The sequence below is a fragment of the Pseudophryne corroboree genome, chromosome 5 (assembly GCF_028390025.1).
Source record: "Pseudophryne corroboree isolate aPseCor3 chromosome 5, aPseCor3.hap2, whole genome shotgun sequence".
In the NCBI taxonomy this organism is placed as follows: Eukaryota; Metazoa; Chordata; class Amphibia; order Anura; family Myobatrachidae; genus Pseudophryne; species Pseudophryne corroboree.
The window spans coordinates 413,607,613-413,629,731 of NC_086448.1; the positions used below are offsets into that span (position 1 = coordinate 413,607,613).

The 22,119-nt window shown below is 38.9% G+C and overlaps 1 protein-coding gene across 4 annotated transcripts in view; it reads right to left on the reverse strand.

The window, feature by feature from the left end:
* The window catches only part of COL15A1 (collagen type XV alpha 1 chain), a 596,673-nt gene that overhangs the window by 176,809 nt on the left and 397,745 nt on the right, over positions 1 to 22,119 (reverse strand). For all 4 annotated transcript variants that reach the window (XM_063922777.1, XM_063922778.1, XM_063922776.1 and 1 more), the window contains 3 exons: positions 9,009 to 9,053; positions 7,053 to 7,106; positions 3,142 to 3,177 (listed from right to left, as the gene is read on the reverse strand). In XM_063922777.1, the coding sequence (XP_063778847.1) occupies positions 3,142 to 3,177; positions 7,053 to 7,106; positions 9,009 to 9,053 (135 nt within the window). The remainder of the gene's footprint in view (positions 1 to 3,141; positions 3,178 to 7,052; positions 7,107 to 9,008; positions 9,054 to 22,119) is intronic.

Sequence of the window (22,119 nt, forward strand, 5' to 3'; positions counted from 1 at the left end):
TAGATTCGTTTATGCTCATTCAGTATTGAAATTGCTAACCCGTCAAGGTGTGTGTTGGTGTATGTCACAGTAGATAGTGGGTATAGAGCTGTTTCGGTGTATTTTTTGATTGTTTTCTATAATCTCAAAAATTGGTACACTTATCCTTGCTGTGACTTGTAGTACAAAAACAGCTACAAGTCTTTAAAGATTGAAATAAGTAAAAAAAATCATGTCAGCGACACATTTTAAATTTGCAAGGGTATATAATTCGCCAAGGTATATGATGTCAGAATTATAACAGATGTTCAAGAGGTTGCGTCAGGCAATAGAACATGACACAGGATCACTGGTAAATATGGTACAAAAGGAAAACTAAAGTAGTAGAACCCTTTTACGCCAAAGAAATGTCTTTAAATGTACCCTTATATATTTTCAAACCACTGCTTAAAGTGGAATTTGTAGTTAGCCATACTACTGTTCTGCTGCCTGCCAGTACAATAGTGGTTCTGTTAGTTTGATGTGTGTGTCAGATGACTGGGTTGATGACCTTGTGGCATAGAGATGGGGGTGCAGCTTTGATCTAAAAAAACATAAAGACATTTACAACGAAACCTCAACTGAACCTACCCCATGGCCTAGGGGTGCCGCAAAACAATTCTGAGACAATAAGGGTGACATGAACCGAGAAAGTTTGGAAACCACTGCCTTAGCCTTAAACTTTGTTACATCGCCTGAAGGGTTAATGCCTGAAACTAGTGGTCAGCGTAGCCTGAACACTGATTTGAAGAATTCCTCTGACCTCTTTTGCTCAGCCTCACATGACAATTGCACTTCCCAGTCATGACCCTGCTCCTTGCTGTGTCCCAGCAGCTGTGAGAGCTCTGCTGGGTGGCCACCCGGGACAAGAATTGCAAGATACTGACCCACAAGGGCTCCATGCGATTACCAGACCTTCTACTGGATCCTGCAGGTACAGTACATGTCAGATTATGACTATTATTATTAACCCTCTGTCTGCCTTGTTACCGCACTGAACCTCATTATTACTCCACAGACCATGTGTGCTTCCCTAGCCACTGATCTCACCGCACGTCACTGGTTTTAAGTATAGCCAAGGGTCAGCACAGAGGGTTAAATCAAATTGACCTGTACCCATTATTTTTAATACCTTCCGGAGTGCCGCGGCACAGCAGAAGTGCTGCAGAAATCACTGGGAAAATGGTGCGGTCCATGGGTCAGTAGTTGTAGGGAGTGTTAGGGTCAAGGGTAGGTTTTTAAAGAATGGGGAGACAAGGGCATGCTTGAATGCAGAGGGGACAATGCCTGATAAGAGAGATAGATTGAGTAGGTGGACAAAATGGAAACAGATAGGAGAGGTAGCGAAGGAGGTGGGAGGTGATGGGGCCAAGGAGGGAGGTGGAAGGGGGTAAAACCATGACTTTATCTAGAGATACAAGAGAAAAAGAAGTCAGAGTTGGTTAGATGGGTGGGGAGGGGTAGGCTGGTGGGATATGATGTTCTAAAATACTGTATGGAGTCAATTTTAGATGTGAAGTACGGTAGGTTGCAAAGTCAAGGGCAGAGAGTGAGGAGGGAAGGCAAAGAAGGGGTGGGCAGAGGAGGGAGTTAAAAGTGGTAAAGAGACTTATGTTTGCAAAAAAAATTAGATATTTATCTCCTAAAAACTGACTTAATTGGATATACCACTTTCATCCAAAAAATATATTAGTGGATAGATTACCAACATTGTTACTATGATCTCTAGTTAATAACACCTTCATCCATTAAAAAAAACAAAACATTTTTCAGAATATTATTACATAACACCATCATCTATTCGCCTCTTCAATTATTTTCTTTATGATGGTAAATTGTATTTACAAACTGCTGACTGTGTGTTTACAGTATGTATACAGTGGAACAGAGTTTGTTTTTTTACAGATCCTACAATTAAAGGGCAAATCTTTCTGTATATCCAATACATAGATGATTTGCTTATTTTGTGGAAACGACAGACACTTGCTTTGTGTGAACATATAGGGGAAAATTCAAATGTTTGAAAAGTCAGTTGGGTGTCTATTTTTTCCTTTCTATTAGATAGGAAAAAACAGCCACCCAATTGACTTTTCAAACAATTGAATCTCCCCCATAGAGTAACATACTTCATCTCACCCAGTTCATCTAACACATAGGTTCTCAAACTCGGTCCTCAGGACCCCACACGGTGCATGTTTTGCAGGTCTCCTCACAGAATCACAAGTGAAATAATTATCTCCACCTGTGGGCCTTTTAAAATGTGTCTGTGAGTAATTAATACACCTGTGCACCTGCTGGGTTACCTGCAAAATATGCACTGTGTGGGGTCCTGAGGACCGAGTTTGAGAACCTGTGATCTAACATATAACATGAGTGAGTATACTGTTAATTTTCTTGATGTCACGATTACGATGGTTAACAGCAAACTCAAAACGTCATTATATATTAAACCAATGAATCGCAACACCCTTTTGCATCAAGTTTTCATCCAAGACAAGCTCTTAAGTGTTTGCATTACTTGCAATTTCTATGTGTCTTTAGAATAGCCAGTGACACCTACAAAGTAGAACAACAATTGAATGTGCTATTGGAGAAATTTGTTGCTAGGGGTTACCCACAGGATGAACTTATTATAGCCAAAAATAAAGTATTAGGTTTGTCTAGAGAAAACTGATTTGGAATTTTACTTGTAAATACATTTTACAAGAATATTACATACAAAATACAGACTCTCCTGAATATTTATTTTCCTTTGTCCATAGAACTGATCTACTTTTAGAAAAAAATCATAGAAATTGTTGTTTGATATATGTTATTTTATAATGGAGATTTTAATTTATAGGCATTGGGTCTATTTTGGGTAAAGATTCAAGAAACTGAATAACAACTTAATAACTCCTCATAATGGGGTACATTGTTAAACTATTAATTAGTAAGGAAGATATGTATCTTATTACATAGCAGCTTTTATATTTTAGGCATTAGGTTCCATTACATGGATACTGGTGGTAACCCTAAATATAAAACACTCAACATTATAGCCTATAATTATATTGCCATGTGTACAATATTAATGCAAAGGAAAAAAAATGGTAAGCAATGATTAATACATTATTGACTCACCTTTAGACCTTGTTCACCCTTTTCACCTTTCTTCCCCTAAATTATACCAAACACAAAGTTTTAACATGAAAATAATTTAGTATGTAATGAATGTATTTCTAATTGCTCTAACCCTGAACCAATGAAATACAGGATGAAATGTTGCCTTGGTTAGATGGAGAACACCTAAAACATGTTTTGTGTAGCATTATCTCCAGTAGCCTCTTAGTAGGTCTCCCCAAAGCTCCATGAGTAGGGGATATTCAATTGCCATGCCAGACCTATTCAATTAGCAGGGATTACCCTACATGTGAATCCCCAATGTTGTACTAAAAAGTCAGTGAGAAAATGGCAAAATCGGGTTTCCGCATGCAGGGAAAATCTATTCATTCTGCAACCGCTGAGAAAATCAATTGATTCTGAGCCACTGGGATTTTTTATGGCAATAACGGCGCCTAATTGAATATCCCTATATGATGTGATGCTCCAACTAAGACTGCCCTTTTTAACACAACAGCAGTTGCAAGTATGGGAACTTCGAAAGGAAAGGAACTAACAGCACCACTGTTTGTTTGAATCAGGCAAGCAGTAGATGCTCAAAATATAAAAAGTTCACAAAGATTCAACTTTTTCTAATTTCAAACTATGTCGTTTCAGGTAAAATGCTGCTCTGAACTGCAATGATAGTTATTGATACTTATGAATGAAATACATTGTCTCAATGCAATTCATAACACTCTGATACATTGTAAAGGTTGTAAGTCCAATGTACAGTATATATGGAAGATTTGGTTACTCGCTTATTAATAAGCGAGCTGAATGTTAGTAAAATATGTTCTATAGCCTTACTTATTTCAAATTAAATGTCTTTCAATTCAGCAATAAAAGAAAAACAGTACTTTGTCCTGGAGTGGATGACTCCTATTGACAGGCAAAGATATTTATTATACCATTATCATAGCAGTGTTATTAAAATGAAAAAAATACCAGAAAACACAAAACAAGTTGAGTCACAGTTGTCTGAAATGCTTGGGACTAGAAGTGTTTGCTTATCATAATAAGATATCTTGGGGATGGGACCATGTCTAAACACAAAGGGGGGAATTCAAATGTTTGAAAAGTCGGTTGGGTGTCTGTTTTTTCCTGTCTATTAGGAAAAATAAAACAGACACCCAACTGACTTTTCAAACAATTGAATATCCCCCAAAATGCTTTTATGTTTCAAATACACCTTATACACATGGTAAATTATTAAGGTAATTTTATATTATATTTTTAATAGGTTTGTTCAAGAAACAAAGTTTGCTAACATTGAACCATCAGAAAGTAAAGGTGTCAATATCCAAGCCGGCACTCAAAAAAAATTGGATTTTGGATCATTTTGGATTTTAGAATTTTGCATAGGGGATACTCAGCCTGTATCAAAAACAAGCAGATATTTGTACTGAAGTAAAGCAGACATATAAATATATAGTACTGCATATGTACTTTTTGACAAGATTAAAGCTATTACATTAATACAACTTTCAGACATTTTGTTCACCTTGCTTTTAACTTTATTCTTGATTACAAATCATATATTTATAATACTATGGTACTTCTGACTGATATTATGGGTGTCTTATAGGTATTATGGGTGTCCTATAGGTGTATGCTAAGCTCACAAGTCAAGGGGCTGGCATGGGGCCTCCTTACAGAGCTCTTATGCACTGTACACCATGCACCGATACTGGATATGCCAGTGACTAAGCATGCCCAGAAGAGGCTAAGACTGTGCTCCTCAGAGAGGTTAGTAGGGGCCTTGGAAGGTGACCTGCCATTCCTTGGCCATTCCACAAATGTTGTTATGATGCTCAGCGTGATTCAAAGACTTTATTCAGATTTGTTTTTCGCCTCTCCTCCTACAGTAGTATCGTAGTGGCTGCACCCCTGTAGAGGTAGTAGTAACCACTACTCTACATAGTATCTAAGCAGTTCCCTAGCTAGGTAATTGCTAGAGGAGGCAGGTGCATCAGTGCAGCAATTTTAGAGAGAATTAATATATATATAGTACACATATAAGTCATTTCCTGAACATACAGTATAAGAGGCTGTTTTCCAGGAATGTTTTTACTTTTATAGATTGTCTTTAAACGATGTTTGTAGATGTATTGGGATTATCAATGGAAACACAGATCAGTGTACTGCCAGAGACCTTTAATCAATATGCTGTAAGGCAGCAGCATAAATGTTTCTATACCCAGACAGAATAAACACATCCAAAAAAAACAGCAGTCATTCACATTTAACCGTTTTTACATACTCTGGTTTTAAGAATAAGAATTAATGAAGAGTGACGGTCAGTTTGCTTTTTACAACTGAGTCATTTGGTTATTTAGTATATATTTTAAAGAGGTGATATGGAACAATTAGTTGTAGACATCACCTTTAAACAGGGCCAATAACATGATTTGATCAATAAAATTATATTTTATTTAAAATCATTATAAAGATGATCTCTGTCATCTTGATAAATTCAATCAATACTGAATAACTTGGGCTTTTGATAGTCCATGTCTATGATATACATTTCACTGCTACTTTGATGTTCATGGTTGCTTAAATACAGCATCACTAAGCCATATAGCAACAGAATCTGAATATACTGTATATTGTAGATTTCTCTGTGCAAGAGAGCATATAATATGCTAATTGGTGTACTACTGAAAGCTACAGCAATCACAAATGAAATAGGAAAGAATTATGTGTGTGAATTGGTTACCAGCAGTTGATTAATTCATAGAGATGTATATATCAAAGCAGAAAGCCCTAATCCTGCCTAAAACCCCTCCTTGTGACTGGTCTTGCAAGCAGCAGCATTCTGTAACGCTTCACTGGCTGTCCTCCCATACCTAATGCCATATCAGAATGTTATTAGTTGGGTTTTTAGCCTAGGAAAATACTTTATTTTAAAATTAAGCATATTTACCTTTTATTTTGTTTATACTCCTTTTTAGATTGTTTTTCTTTCTATTTTTCACTTATTTTGTGTTTTACCAAACTTGATTTCTGTATTTTTGCTTTTGAATCCGGAACTAGAAACATAAGAAGGGCCCTGAGTTCAATTCCACATGAAGGAGATGATAACTCGGCTCATGCAGGGCAGCCATCAGGGGGGGACTGTGGGGTCTGGTGTCCCGGGCCCTTACAGAGAGGGGTACCCACCCCTGGCTCCTATCGCCAATACCTGTAGAGCTGCACCAGTCTGTGAATCAACAGCAGAATTATGCACATCAGCTCTCTGTGAACCGTTCGTGTAGGTCCGCAACACTCCACCTATATGTAACGTCACAATGTCATCACATAGAGATGGAGCAGTGTGGCAGAATCTTGTAAAATATTTTTTAGGAGGGAGGGGCCCTGTCTATTTTGTCAGTCCCTGGCCCCACAATTTCTGATGGCAGCCCTGGGCTCATGCATGTGCTCTCTGGAGCCTAACTCTACTGGCATAAGGGAAGACTACTTGTCACTGCTGGCCAACTACACATTTCTCAGCTGCCCTGGTAACTTTTTCTTATAAAATACCCAAAAAGAAAATTGTAAAATAATTAGCAGCCTTGATAAATAGAACCCTAATTTGTAAGACTAGTGATAAAATGATTGCTATGTGATACCTAAATACTTTGCCTTAAATGTACTTTATCTTCTCAATTTGGAAACATTGTTTTTAGTATTTTATGTCCCTCTCATAACTACCAAAAGAGACGTAGTGCTGCCAGGATTGTCATTGCTGTCTAGGAATTATAGAACGGTAACAGCATTTTTTTTTTTTTTTAAATGGCTTGGAAGAAGCGATGCCTCACTTTATTTATACCCGGACTTATTACCTATGCTAGCACTTTATCATGTGATCCACATAAGTTAAAAGTAGGAAAATGATTAACAGTACAAACCACATTTCCAGCACGTCCTTCTTGTCCTTGTTTCCCAGGTAGACCTTGATCACCCTGTATAATAAAAAAGAAGTTCTGAAATAGCAAAATTAAATTGTTACTTTCTATAATCTGACTCTGCCTGGGGTGGGATATATCCTGTGCAGTGCTGTTAATGAAAACTGCTACTTTATATCTGGAGTCTCAATAGTCATCATCAATAATCAGGGAGTGTCCATGGGAAATAGGCAACAACATACAAAATCTCATGTATTTACTGATTCTGGGACACGCCAGATATAATAATATATCAATAATATAATTGGTAATATTATAAAATGATCATAAAAATAACACTCAGTCAAGTGGCAAAACTTAGGATGCATTAGGCTTCCTCTATTTTCCAGTTTGGTTATGTTATTTGAGGTTATGAGTTATGATACTATTATTGTATATAGCCCCTCTAATCTTCTCATGGAATTGCCCATGTACACAAGATGGCAGACCTCTTTGTTAGTGCTCCTCACCACCGAATCTTTTCTCTCTGTTGCTTCCAGAGCCCATCTAGCCTCTCCACCCGGCTCCAGTGACTGTGTTCCTTTTGGTGCCTCTGATATCTCCCTCCCAGCTGGCCCCCTCACATACTACAGCCCTAGGCTCACCCAGGCAGCCTCAGCGCTGAATCCCTGTGGAAGTACCCACTGGGTCAGTGCTTGTCACTTCTACATGGAGCCCTCTGTGAGCTGGACCCCTCACAGGATGCTGTGCAGGAGGCTGCTGAGGAATGCAACATTCTCTGTAACAACATACTTTACCATATCCAGAGCATAATTGCCTACCCTCTGCTTAGGGCTCTTTTACAGTAAATCTTGCAAGTCAACTTCTCCCCTTCACTACAACTGTGACCTATGATGGCAAAGGGCATGGAGCTCCCCGCCACCTGTAATTTTACATTCATGCTATATAGGCTGTGGCCGCAGTGTCTTGTGATTCAGAAGTCCCTATGAGTATATATATATATATATATATATATATATATATATATATATATATTATTAATAAAAAACAGTTTCCCAAGTGTGCTAAATAAGACTGTATCTACAATGATTCTTCCAGTGTTGTTTCCATAAGTCAGAATTGAATACTGGAGAAGATTTGTATCTGGGAACCTGTAACGGACACCCCTCACCAAGATGGTCACCCAAACAAGAGGCCCAAGGCCAATTAGTAAATGATTGTTTTAATAACACATGTTAAAACAAATACAGTTTTCACATAAAATTCCTCATATAGTGTTCACAAGATGTGTTTAAAATGATGACAATAAAGGATAACCAGTATGTTCGCTGTGTGGTCTTTAACTCTAGATACTCCCTCACCTTTTTCAAGGTGCGAGCTTAAGAGGGAGTATCTTCACAAACTATGCTGGAAACTCCTGACTGACAAACCCTGTGGCCACAGTGTCTTGTGATTCACAAGTCCCTATGAGTATATATATATATATATATATATACATATACATACTTGTGGTGAATGGACGGCACTCCCCTGTGATGGATAGGGTGATCTGGCGCCCTCCAGCAGCAACAATAAAAAAAAAAGGTGGCACTTGGAGACTTTTAGTCACTTGTATAGCGTATTAGACACACGTTAAGAACCAACGTTTTAGGGCCACTTGCGCCCCTTTGTCAAGGTGAGACCTTGACAAAGGGGCGTGAGTGGCACAGAAACATTGGTTCTTAACATGTGTGTCTAATACACTATATACTTGACTAAAAGTACCCGAGTGCCACCTCTCCTTTTTATTATTATTTTTTTATTATTATTATTATTATTATTATATACACACACACACACACACACACACACACACACACTCACACACACTCACACACATAGAGTGTATGCATATATATATATATATTATATGGAACTGTAGGGTTGGAATAGCGGGTAGCTGCTATGCGGGTAGAATACCTTTTTTCCAGGCAAACCAGGAAGACCTGAATCCCCCTTTTCTCCCTGTAACACAGAAAGGCATGTTGGGAAAGATCAAGAATATATACACAGTTACAGTTTTATAATATATAAGACTTGTATTTCTAAATTGTTTATGAAGACTAATATCATGCAGTATGTTTACAAGCAATGCAAAAATATTTACTTTCTTAGTGAATTCTCCAACTTCTGATAAGCAATAATAAATATAGTCAGGCTCGGACTGGGCCATAGAGTATGGGGAAATTCCCTGGTGGGCCACACTGCCTGAGGACCTCCTCTAGGTGTCAGATTTCAGACTGTGCAGTTGAATTATACTTTGTTATTTTATTAGTGGGAAAGTTACCTGGTGGAGCAGGACCACTGATGACCATGGGTTTCGCTTCTATGCAAACTACAGAAGATTCAACCTCCTGCCAGTAAAACTGATTGGTAGCATACAACGCTGTCCCCTCCTCTTGTTAGCTGTGGCTTTAATATAATAAACACAGTTCCTGCTAGTGTGTGGAATGGCATTGTAGCTCTACACCCATTCACTAAACTACAACTGTAATCCCAGTGGTAAGAAATCAGTTGAATTTTTATTTAGAATGGCATATATTTCATGTTTACTAGACCTAATTAAGTTCTTATTGGGGTGCCCTACCTATGTACAGCTCACTAAGGTGGTATATACTACATATATATATATATATATATATATATATGCAGGTGGAGTATCTATTTTCCAAAATGCTTGGGACTAGAAGTATTTTGGATATCAGATTTTTCCATATTTTGGAATAATTGCATACCATAATGAGATATCATGGCGATGGGACCCAGGTCTAAGCACAGGATGCATTTATGTTTCATATACACCTTATAGACACAGCCTGAAGGTCATTTAAATGCAATATTATTAATAACTGTGTATTCAACAAAGTGTGTGTATAGTGAGACATCAGAATATAAAGGTTTCACTATCTCACTCTCACTCAAAAAATTCCGTATTGCAGAATATTCAATATTTACCCCCCAGTAGTTATGCCCCAGTAGTTGTGCCTCCTGTAGCTTTGCCCCCTGTAGCTGTGCCCCCTGTAGTTGTGCCCCCAGTAGCGCCACTTACAAACACACACACAAAAAAAAACACACAATACTTAGTATCAGCATTGGGGGCAGGGTTTAAATGCTTACTGGAATCCGTCTGGATCTATACTGTCGGGAGGCGACTGTCGTAACCCTGGGATTCTCATGCCAGGATTTTTTTACCTAACCCATATAATAACTCATGATGGTGATCACTGCCCTGTACATGTGATGGGGGGACCACGCACTTTGGCAGCAGGGCGAATCTTAGTGTGGTTTCTATAGAAGTGAACCAAGCACCCAGGTTCATTTGCGGTCCTGCTCTGCAAGGGAACTGATCCACTAATACAGTAACAATGTATAATTTGCGTGCTGAGTCTGAAACCTGACCCCTAGAGCAGGGGATAGCCCTCATACAATGGGGCCAATAAGAGATTTCCCCTGTAACCTTGTGGGCCAGTCAGGGCCGGATTAACAATGGGGCTAATGGAGCTGCAGCTCCAGGCCCAGCATCCAAAATAGGCCCACAGGTTCTGTAGATGTTTTTGCTGAAGTAAACAGGAAAAAATTAATTCCTGCTACTACAGCCTGCTGTAACCTAGGGACCGCCCACTCCGGCATCAATAACACCCCCCCTCCCCTCTACCCTTGAACCCCATGCTGCAGCGCCGGTCCGTGGCACACGCAGGGTACCCAACGGAGCAATTAGTTTTTTTTATATATTTGTAAACATTGAAGCCCCGCCCACTCGCGGTATTAGGCCACGCCCCCTCCGCGGCATTATGCCCGCGATTTACTAGCCTGTCGGGAGAGGAGTCCTGCCTGCAGAAAACCCCAATGGCTGGAAAGGAGAAGGCGCTCATCACCAGGTTTCCTTGCAAGAGCCCTGACTGCAGAACAGGAAATCCATCCAGCAGCACTGCAAAGTAACTACGGCTCTGTACTTTCATCCTCCACATCTACTGTTGGCAAGACAGAACTTCAGTAACTAGGTAGGAGGTGTGTGCACCCACACTGTAGCTATACACATACTGTAATCGGGTTGGGATCGATATATATATATATATATATAAATATATATATATATATGAAAGCATACAGAAGGAAAGCACTCCCAGTGAAATAAATGATAGTCCCGGTGCCCGCAGTAGGTATTTCAAGCCGAAATCCAGTATATACACATGGGTAATCCGCAGCACACGGTCAGTAATACAAGCAAAGATAGCAGAAGTACTGCAACGTTTCGATATTTATTATATCGTCATCGGGCACATTAACAAACCTTATATCCCATTTCACCCACATGGCGAGGACCGTGTCCGGAAACAGAGGGACGGCGCCAATGTATGACGTCATCACCACCCGTCCGTTGCTAGGACCAGAAGCCAAACAAAACAATTAAAAGCATGAATAAAAACACAGCTAGAGGGTATATGCAGAAGCAATCTACTGTACATAACATATTATAATATAGATAACATTATACTACAAAGTAGCACCTCAAAGAGTAACATAATAAGATATACAATTCAAATATATGCAGATATGCCAGAATATTCATTCAAACCCCTCGGTGACAGGGTTTGTAGGCGGTAAATCCACGGAGCCTCACATTTCAATAGTTTAGAAGCACGGTCACCCCTCCTTAAATTAACCGGTATATGATCAATGATCATATACCATAACGTAGCCAAACTGTGACCCGCCTGCATATAATGACGGGCCACCGGTTGGTCGCTATGATTGGTGGAAATAGCTTGTCGTATTGCATACCTGTGTGTGGCCATACGTTCTCGCAGGGTGCGTTCAGTTTTCCCTACATAACTGAGTACGCAGGAACAAGTAATAAGATACACAATGTAGCGTGTAGTACATGACACGCAATGTTTAATATAAAACTTCTTACCACTATATGGATGGTAAAAACTGTCGCCCACAACAACAGAGCGACAGGTAGCGCAATCCAGACAGCGGTAGCAGCCATTTTTACGATTAAGAAAACTTTTAGCAGTCTGCGGCTGCTGAATGCCTGTGACGTCTGTACGCATAACAATATCTCTGATGTTACAGCCACGAGAATAACAATTCATAACTCTAGTCTCGGAAAGGTTTAAAACTCCATCAGACTGGACTATGGGGGTAATTCCAAATTGATTGCAACAGGAATTTTGTTAGCAAATGGGCAAAACCATATGCACTGCAGGGAAGGCAGATATAACATGTGCAGAAAGAGTTAGATTTGGGAGGGTTATTTTGTTTCTGTGCAGGGTAAATACTGGCTGCTTTATTTTTACACTGCAAATTAGATTGCAGATTGAACACACCACACCCAAATCTAACTCTCTCTGCACATGTTAAATCTGCCCCACCTGCAGTGCACATGGTTTTGCCCATTTGCTAACAAAGTTCCTGCTGCGATCAACTTGGAATTACCCCCTATGGGCCACAATTTCTTGCTAATCTGACTGATGGTACCACTAAAAGGGTTAAAATGATTAACCCATGGCATGACAGAATCCACGTGTCCCTTCTTTTTAGGTTGCAATAATTTAGAACGTGGAATACGCAATGCCCTCTCTTTAGCTTTATTTAAATGACACAATTCATAGCCTCTTTGTAAGAAATTAACAATCTGTTTATCAATGTTAGCAATAGCGAACATTAGCAAGAAATTGTGGCCCATAGTCCAGTCTGATGGAGCAACCTTTCCGAGACTAGAGTTATGAATTGTTATTCTCGTGGCTGTAACATCAGAGATATTGTTATGCGTACAGACGTCACAGGCATTCAGCAGCCGCAGACTGCTAAAAGTTTTCTTAACTGTAAAAATGGCTGCTACCGCTGTCTGGATTGCGCTACCTGTCGCTCTGTTGTTGTGGGCGACAGTTTTTGCCATCCATATAGTGGTAAGAAGTTTTATATTAAACATTGCGTGTCATGTACTACACGCTACATTGTGTATCTTATTACTTGTCCCTGCGTACTCAGTTATGTAGGGAAAACTGAACGCACCCTGCGAGAACGTATGGCCACACACAGATATGCAATACGACAAGCTATTTCCACCAATCATAGCGACCAACCGATGGCCCGTCATTATATGCAGGCGGGTCACAGTTTGGCTACGTTACGGTATATGATCATTGATCATATACCGGTTAATTTAAGGAGGGGTGACCGTGCTTCTAAACTATTGAAATGTGAGGCTCCGTGGATTTACCGCCTACAAACCCTGTCACCGAGGGGTTTGAATGAATATTCTGGCATACCTGCATGTATGAATTGTATATCTTATTATGTTACTCTTTGAGGTGCTACTTTGTAGTATAATGTTATCTATATTATAATATGTTATGTACAGTAGATTGCTTCTGCATATACCCCCTAGCTGTGTTTTTATTCATGCTTTTAATTGTTTTGTTTGGCTTGTGGTCCTAGCAATGGACGGGTGGTGATGAAGTCATACATTGGCGCCATCCCTCTGTTTCCGGACGCGGTCCTCGCCATGTGGGTGAAATGGGATATAAGGTCAGTTGTATGTTTGTTTGTTAATGTGCCTGATGACGATATAATAAATGTTGAAACGTTGCAGTACTTCTGCTATCTTTGCTTGTATTCCTGACCGTGTGCTGCGGATTACCCATGTGTGTGTGTGTATATATATATATATATATATATATATATATAATAAGCTATTTTTTCCGGCACTCCAGCCATGCAATAACCGGCTCCGGTGCCCTCCTCTGGGGTGCAGTCCCCGATAATATGAATATCCAATACGGCAGGCGGCACTCAGAGACTTGTACTTAGCTGTAAGTATGCATAAATACCCCGTAGGGTGTTCTTTATTGTGACTGCCTATTTAAGGTCACTGATTGACACATTGTTTTGTCTGAAGAAAGGGAGAAGTCCCCGAAACGTCACAATAAAGCACACCCCACAGGGTATTTATGCATACTTACAGCTAAGTACAAGACTGAGTGCTGCCTGCCGTATTGGATATATATATATATATATATATATATATATACACATATATGGATTGGGTAGTGGGAGTATGGCGCCACAGGTGTATGTGAGCAGATAGCTTATTATAGTATAATACTTTGGTTCAAGACACTCCTTTTAATAATATAAGGTGTCAGCTAACCCCTAAATACTCGGCAGGGATAAGCTGCCTTTAGAGTTAAAATGTGGAAAAAAAGGGGGGATAGGGGTATCAGCGACTTACAGTGTCTAATATAGTGATTTAAATATGAAGAATATTCCAGGATACGGTTTAGAAAAAAAGGTAACAAAATATTTATTTATACAATTTAAAACATAATGATGGGATAAAAAAATAGATGAAGTCTGATGGACGAAACGCGTTGGGTGTACCTCTACTGACTCTCCGTTTTTAAAGATAAGCATCATTCTCTTATCCTAAAATATCTTTTATCAGTACAATATTGTTTTTACTGATTTTATGTGATTCAGGGTTCTAGCTTAATTATATATTTTTTATCTATTCTTTTGGTATTATCAAGCTTTTATATTCTATATTCTTATCCCATCATTATGTTTTAAATTGTATAAATAAATATTTTGTTACCTTTTTTTCTAAACCGTATCCTGGAATATTCTTCATATTTATATCAATATATTAGACACTGTAAGTCGCTGATACGCCTATCCCCCCTTTTTTTCCATATATATATATATATATATATATATATATATATATATACAGTATATATATATATTTTATATAAAATATAAACACAGAAACGTTTTCTTACAAATCCTGAATTTGCCCCTGGCCAGTGGATCTAATGCCGCCAAAGATGTTTAGCATATGATGGTAGTGCAGTGGGCAGATGCGATGGGCCAAGTGGTTCTTATCTGCTAAAATCACGCAATTTGGACTTTTTTTTGTTCCCAGAATATTACTAACCTCAATAACATAAATGTTATTTTATTAATAATCCATAGTTAATTTTTTTTGTGCCCCACGGCACAGACCCCCCCCCCCCCATATCAGTAGTCACACCCCCCCCATACTGGTCACACTCCCTGTGGCGGCGCACAGTAGGCCATTTATACATTTCAGCTCCAGGCCCATCAGGACCTTAATCTGGCACTGGGGCCAGTCCAACACTAGTGCACATATTTTGAAAGAGGGGATTTATCTCATTTAAACAAGGATTCCTCCATCTTTGTAGGTGCCAGGGTTGGGGAGATAGAGGCACTTAAAGTCCTTTACTTGATATTTTATTTAATTGTTTTGAGGGACGTTAAGATAAAACCCTATTTGTTTTCTTCTTAGCCCCTAAAGAAATAGATTTATGACTGTCTTTCATGACTTGGGAGAGGTTCCCAAAAAGATGCTAGAGTATTCAGTATCATTAATCACCTCTCCTGTCGACAAGGGTGATATAAATGATGATACAGACCCTAGTTTATATTTTATAGACCTGCTAATTCCATTTCTTTGCCAGCACCTTTTCAGTACTTGGATACTGCTACCTTAAGTAGATGTAGAGTCTTTTTTTTATATTATATAAATCGGCCTGTCTGGGATACAGTCAGCTTCCCGATTGATGGGATGCGGGTGCTCGAAATACTGATGTCAAAATCCCATCTGCAGCAAGAACACCGGCATCTAAATGCCGATAGGACTCAGGATCCCCGCATCTAAATACCTATGCCCAGAATACCAGTTCTTCTCCCGCCATAGGGTGGTTAGGTTTAGGCATTAGAAGGGGGATTATGGTTATGGTTCAGGGATGAGAAGGTTAGGGTTAGGCACTTGGTTTAGGCAGCAGGGAAGGGAGGGTAAGTGTTAGGCACCAAGCGGGGAGGGTTAGGGTTAGGCACCAAGCGGGGAGGGTTAGGGTTAGGCACCCACAAGGGAGGGTTAGGGTTAGGGTAGGGAACAGGTGAGGGGGCTAAATGGAGCACTGTCGGGATTCTGATGGACTTTGTCAGTATTCTGACCGACACCTCCTGCCCATAGGGAAATCATACTGAACCCTGTCCTGCTCTGATAGGTTTGTATGGTGCCTCTATTTGTGAATTACACAGAATAAAATCTGATAGGTATAAATTGTATTCATATGCTCACCCTCTTGAGCTGTCACTGGGTTTGGGCCTGTTTCTGTCAGTATAAATTTATATGTTGTATATTAGTCTATGTTAAGTGACAAGCTAGACCATGTAAGACTATGTTGAGATTCTTTCTCATAACATTTGTAAAGATGTGGTAAAAATGTGGTAAATTATACTGGACATACAGTATGTATTATGTCACAGACATTTGAATATTGAGGGCCTCGTCCTCAGTTTAAATAGACAATATGTGGTGCACCTGTCCCAATCAGAATTAACATTTTTAACTAGCATTCTAGGAGGCGGTATAGAGGGCTTTGTGTTTGTTGGGTAGAAGAGGCCAATATTAGGATTAAATAAGTTCTTAGGTGACAGTTGAGGATAGGGGGCATGGTGGATGTGTTCTGCATACTGAGATGTCAGCAACTCACTATGGGAATAGTGCTATTAATTGTGTTATTAATTGCTATTGGGAGAGTTTTCCAGATTCTAGCTTCGAGGCAGTCCTGAAAGGAATTCATTCCAGTGTAGTATAAACCCTTCTAAAACTACCTGGACTTAGGGATCTATGTGTCAGAGAGAGTTAAAAAGTGGAAGCTCCTGTCATTTTTCAAACCCATGGTCGCAAAGTTCAAGAGAAGGAAGAAAGTGTCCTCAATGTGGTGCACAAAGAATTATACAATAGCTAAAATATAACTTTTATTAGTATACTGAATAAGAAATATTCATAAAAAGCGAAAATTGAGTTTAAAAATATTGAAAGTGTGAACAAAAAGAATGAAAATGTGTATTAAAATGAATAGCTATATGTAAAATGACTATAAGATATTTCTCTAAATATTTCAAGAAGTAAAAGGAGAAAAGGGCCTATATATTAAGATACAATATTTGATCTCAGGCACAGTATAATCTCCTAAAGATGTTAACAATAATTGGATCAGTAGGATCTTATGGGTTCCTCTCGTTCACGTACAATTATGTATCTTATTATACACCCAGATGGGCGGAGTCCCCAAAATCCTCATAAAGTGTCATATACCCTGATCTTTTGACCTCACAGCTAGAATAATTGGCCACAGGGGGCAATTCTGTATTTATGACAGATTAATAAGTGCTCGAGCCCACTTATTAGGTCTTATGTGGATAGATGCTCAAGTGATAATTTAAATATATATATATATATATTTATTTATTTGAGCCTTAGTCCACCTATGGAGCTGAAATCATATAAATTCAATGGCATAATTTGGGCTTTTTCCCATGTACATATTATATCTATTTTTGTACCATTTGAAATGGAGGATAATGGATAGTTCCCAAGTCTCAGGTTAGGCTAGTACACTGAGGGAGAGAAGTGTTTAAATTAAATAAGAATAAGTACACTCCTTATGAATGGAGTTAATTGGTATAAAAGAATGGAATATATATTATGCAAATTCTCTATTTGGTAACCAGATTCAAGAGTCTAGGACGGTATTAACATTTATATTTCCATTGTGACCAGACTGCATTGATACCAAGAATTATGGGAAATGCATATATAATTTCTGTATGTTCAACACTTTCTATTCCTACCACTGTGGGGCAGATACGCACCAGATATGCCTAAGCTGTGGGTCTAGGTATATTTACACATGATCCATGATAAAGTATTTGGTACAATTATAACACAGAGTAAGTCATTTTCACATATGCTATGAAACCTAGGTTTCTTCCTTCTCTTGAACTTTGCGACTATGTTGTTTTTTGTGTCCATGGTAGCACCCCCCATTCTTTGATAATTTTGGAATATAATTAAATCAATCATTTTTCCGGGGGTCCTGACATTAATATATTTATGTGTACTTTGGCTTGTGCGCCCTTACCTTTAGCCATTTTTCAAACCCAGCCTGTAACATGGCAATTAGGAACTGATTGGCTGGTACTTTATCTCAGTCCACTTTATCTCTCTCCAAGGCTTAGTACATAGGACATTATTCAGAGATGGACGCAGATTGCTGTATACACAGCCAGATCTGTGTCCATCTCCTCACATGCTGGGGGCCACCCAGTACAGGGCAAGGCCGCCCAGCATGTGTGACGGGCAGACTCCCGATGCGTTTGTAATTACAATGTAGATGCATCGAGTTAAGGTTGGCCCCTGGCCTGTCAAGCGGTCTGCTGACATTTTTTTAATCGGAGCGACTGTGTGTGATGTCCTTCTGGGATGCGGCCGCAATGTGTAGGGTCGGCCTGTGCGCGTGTGCAGACCCCCTGAATGCAGCCACTGCGCACAGATGCGTGGCTGCATTCAGGTCTGAATGACCCCAAAGACCCGTTAGAGTTGTGTAGTAAGTTTTGAGCATGACCTCTGCAATGCTGGTTTATGTGACCGTTTGGCAATGATTTTCCTTGTATGTCTTCTGTCTTTAAAATTTTCGATAATTGTGGCCTATTCCTGTTTATGTTAATTGTTCATGGGTCTAACTATGGTTAAAGGAGGTGATCTTTAGTCATGTATTATTTGTATATTAAAGATATAAGAACACAAAAGTGAATACCATATATTATAAACATAAGGATACGTTTCAGATTGCTCCCTTGCTATAAAGCCATGCAACACTACATTTATACAGATTATAGTATTTTGTTGCAGGAAACATGCTGACTATGGGCAATTTAATAACAATGCTTATTGCCAGCCCATAATTTTGTTAGTACCAGAGTAATACTAACAAATATGCCAGTGATATTCAACATTACTTATCTTTTCGGCAAGATCCCACAGTGACCCCTTCCTCTGCGTCATCCTTACGCTCTGTTGCTCTTGATAAAGATGGAAACCATCTTTGTTCATAGACTCCATATTGCTAAGCTGTTTATAATTGTTTATCAGATCAGAGTTGATATTGAAAAGAACTGCAAGGCGTTGCACTTTGAGTGAACTATATTGAAACCTTCTTATGATCTATTTTTATTACTTTTCTGAGTAAAATATAAATGTCAGCAGCTAGACATATAGGCTTCACAGGTGTCCAGTAGTTTGCGGTATGGAAGGTGTGAAAACATAACTAGACATAGCATGTCTCACTTTTAGCAAAATTCCCCTAACTAACCCATTTAAAAGCACATACAGTATAAAAAATATAGACGTTGGCAAATATATTACGTATAAGATAGGAGTTTTATTAGCCAATAGGATTAAGCTTCGTGTCAGGAATCGACGACACCATATGTTAATTTGTATCACTTTAATATGTACTGCTGGTAGGAAATAAAGCTCTCTCTGCTCTATTACTTTCCACTTTCCACACGTGTGGCTAGTTATTACAAAGGTTATTTTGTTGACTGGTCACTGGCTGCAGCCGTGTATGAACCTGATGCTGACTGATTGAATGCGTGCTTGAACTTGGTTAAGCAAGGGGTGCCCTTTCCTGGGGCTATCTTTATCAATATAGAGGTTCCGAATCCGAGATCCCACATCACCTGTTGAACAGCGGACGACTGGGCGGACGGTTCCTGGACTGAGACTCAAAACCCATACATGGTACGTAGAGATATTTCTCTGTAGACTCTCATTCCCGTTAACTGTCCAATCTGTTCCGCTGGGAGACAGGGATCGGGATAGCGTGCACAAAGTTCACTCAGTAAGCAGGTTGATTTTCTCATTTTCCTTCTATTCTCTTGCTTATATGTGCTTATATGTGTTATAAAGGCGTAAGAATGAATGAATGTGGGAGTAAATGGATTCTGAGTATTTAGAGTGTGTCTGCATATAACCAACTGATGGGTTGTTAAACTGGATGTTGCTGCAACCACTGTCTTGTTTTGTCTTATATTGAGAATTAGAACGTAGGTTAAGTTTGTGTTACTGCAGTCTATATGTGTAGGATATTGTAAAAGGACTCTAGAAATAAGTCAGAGTTATGAAACAGACATGTCCCCCTTTGTAAGTGTGTAGTACTCTTAGTAAAGGCACACCACAATCAGAAATTTTATTTACATTATATTTGTAATCCTGGAGAATCACCCTTATTCTCTGAACCGTGGGAAGAGGGGTTTAACATTTTTGTACCAATAGGTTGTCATTTTATTCTTAAAGTAAGAAATATTGGAAATGATTGGTCAGATATACTGTCTGAATTGGAAGGTTCAGAGCAGTATAAGAGTCTAAGTTGTCTCACAGTAGAATATCATTGCATCTGACTTGCATACCTTGTTAGTACCATAAAAGCACGTCCTGTCGCTTTAAAAATTATAGCGTACAGAGTTAAGAAAAAAAATCAGGAACGAAAGTCATTTAAAACTTTTTTTTCTCTCTCTCTTCCGTGAGCTGTAACCACAGACTGGTGCGAGCAATGAATGCAAGTTAAATGTCCTGTTAGGATGGTGTCTGCATAGCAATCATACATAAGTTAGGGGAGGAACATCCATTTGTTTTAAAAGCAGTAGTGTACTCTGCAGAAGAAGGGGTTTGGGAAAATAGAAAAAACCCAGATGATGTGTTCATATTGATGGGATGTCATTTCATTCCAAAGGATAGTGACATAGGTAAAAATTGGTTACAAATCACCTCTGTTCCAGGCAATTTTCCTCACAGTTATATCTCTGAGGATCCGTTAGATCCAGGCTACTGATATTTCCCGGATTTTAAATACTTACTGGCCATAAGAATGGGAAATACAAATACTTATCCTTCGGATGAAGCACCTCGGAGTGCCATGGACACTATGAAGAATGTACATGGTGAGCAATGCTTGAAGGGTATGAGACGATTGTTTCAATGGGCAGAAGTGACTACTGATGGCACTCTGGACCCGGATAGGTTGAAACAAATTAAAGTAACCTATGGAAGATATGTAAAGAATAATAAACTGGAGCATAGGCTTGAGTTGTGGATTGACATGGCTGAATTACTTCAGTATAAAAAAGAGTTAGAAGAGGTAGACCAAATTCAGAAACAACTGTCCCTAATTGGATGACTAAAAAGATGCAGACACAACAAGACAGGAAACAATGAAACGTAAAGGTCCCAAGAAAACCAAAGGGTATCCGTACTGGGCATGTCCAAATTGTAAACATTGTAACCCACCAGATGATACACTATGTCCAATTAGTCAAACACCTTGGTCCTATAAATGTAAGCCCTGTAAAGAACCAAATGTTAGGAAATCTGTTAAATCTAAAAAGTTAATCAGTAAATGGTTGCCAGTGTTAAAAAAATAAAAGACCTACTAATTATACCTGAAGATGTGCATGCCCCAGACTAATATATTGGTAAACTAAAAATTGTACAGCATGTAATGTCAAGAGACCAAAAATGTCTCCTAAGAAAAATGTATGTATGGTCTCAAGTTTGGCATCTGCACCTCCAGTGTATAATTTACTTAAGGATTTGGTCCCTGCAAACTATATCCGGTGTGCATATAAGATGCTGTCACACCCGGTGTAGCTGCTGACGGACCTAATCCAGCGCGCCAAGAGTTGCGCTGAACCACTGCATAATATAAAAAATTAAGAACTGTTAACATAACAGTTATAGAACTCCCTGATGTTTAACAACAATTTATGAAGTTCATTAAACATGTAAAAAAATTAAAAAATAATTTAAACCTAAAAATAGAATCCAAAAAGGGTTATAAGTTTTCTGAATCCTGCTTAGTGATGGACAGTTGGACTCAGGTGGCATGGAAATGCAAACATAAATCCAGCTGGTGAAGTAATCTATTCTTTACTCCTTTTTGCCTCCCATGTGGGCTGGCCTGGTCCGTCATTAGGTAAAACTGGGGTCCAAAAGTCTCAGTTTCAGGCTGCTTTTGTCTCTGAAACTGCATGCTTATCTAATTGTGTAAAGAAATTATTCATAAATTGTAATCAGTGTGTTTGCACTTTTCTGTCATTTTGTGCCACATAATAGCAAAATATATAGTCTGTAAATTACATTGGTAAATAT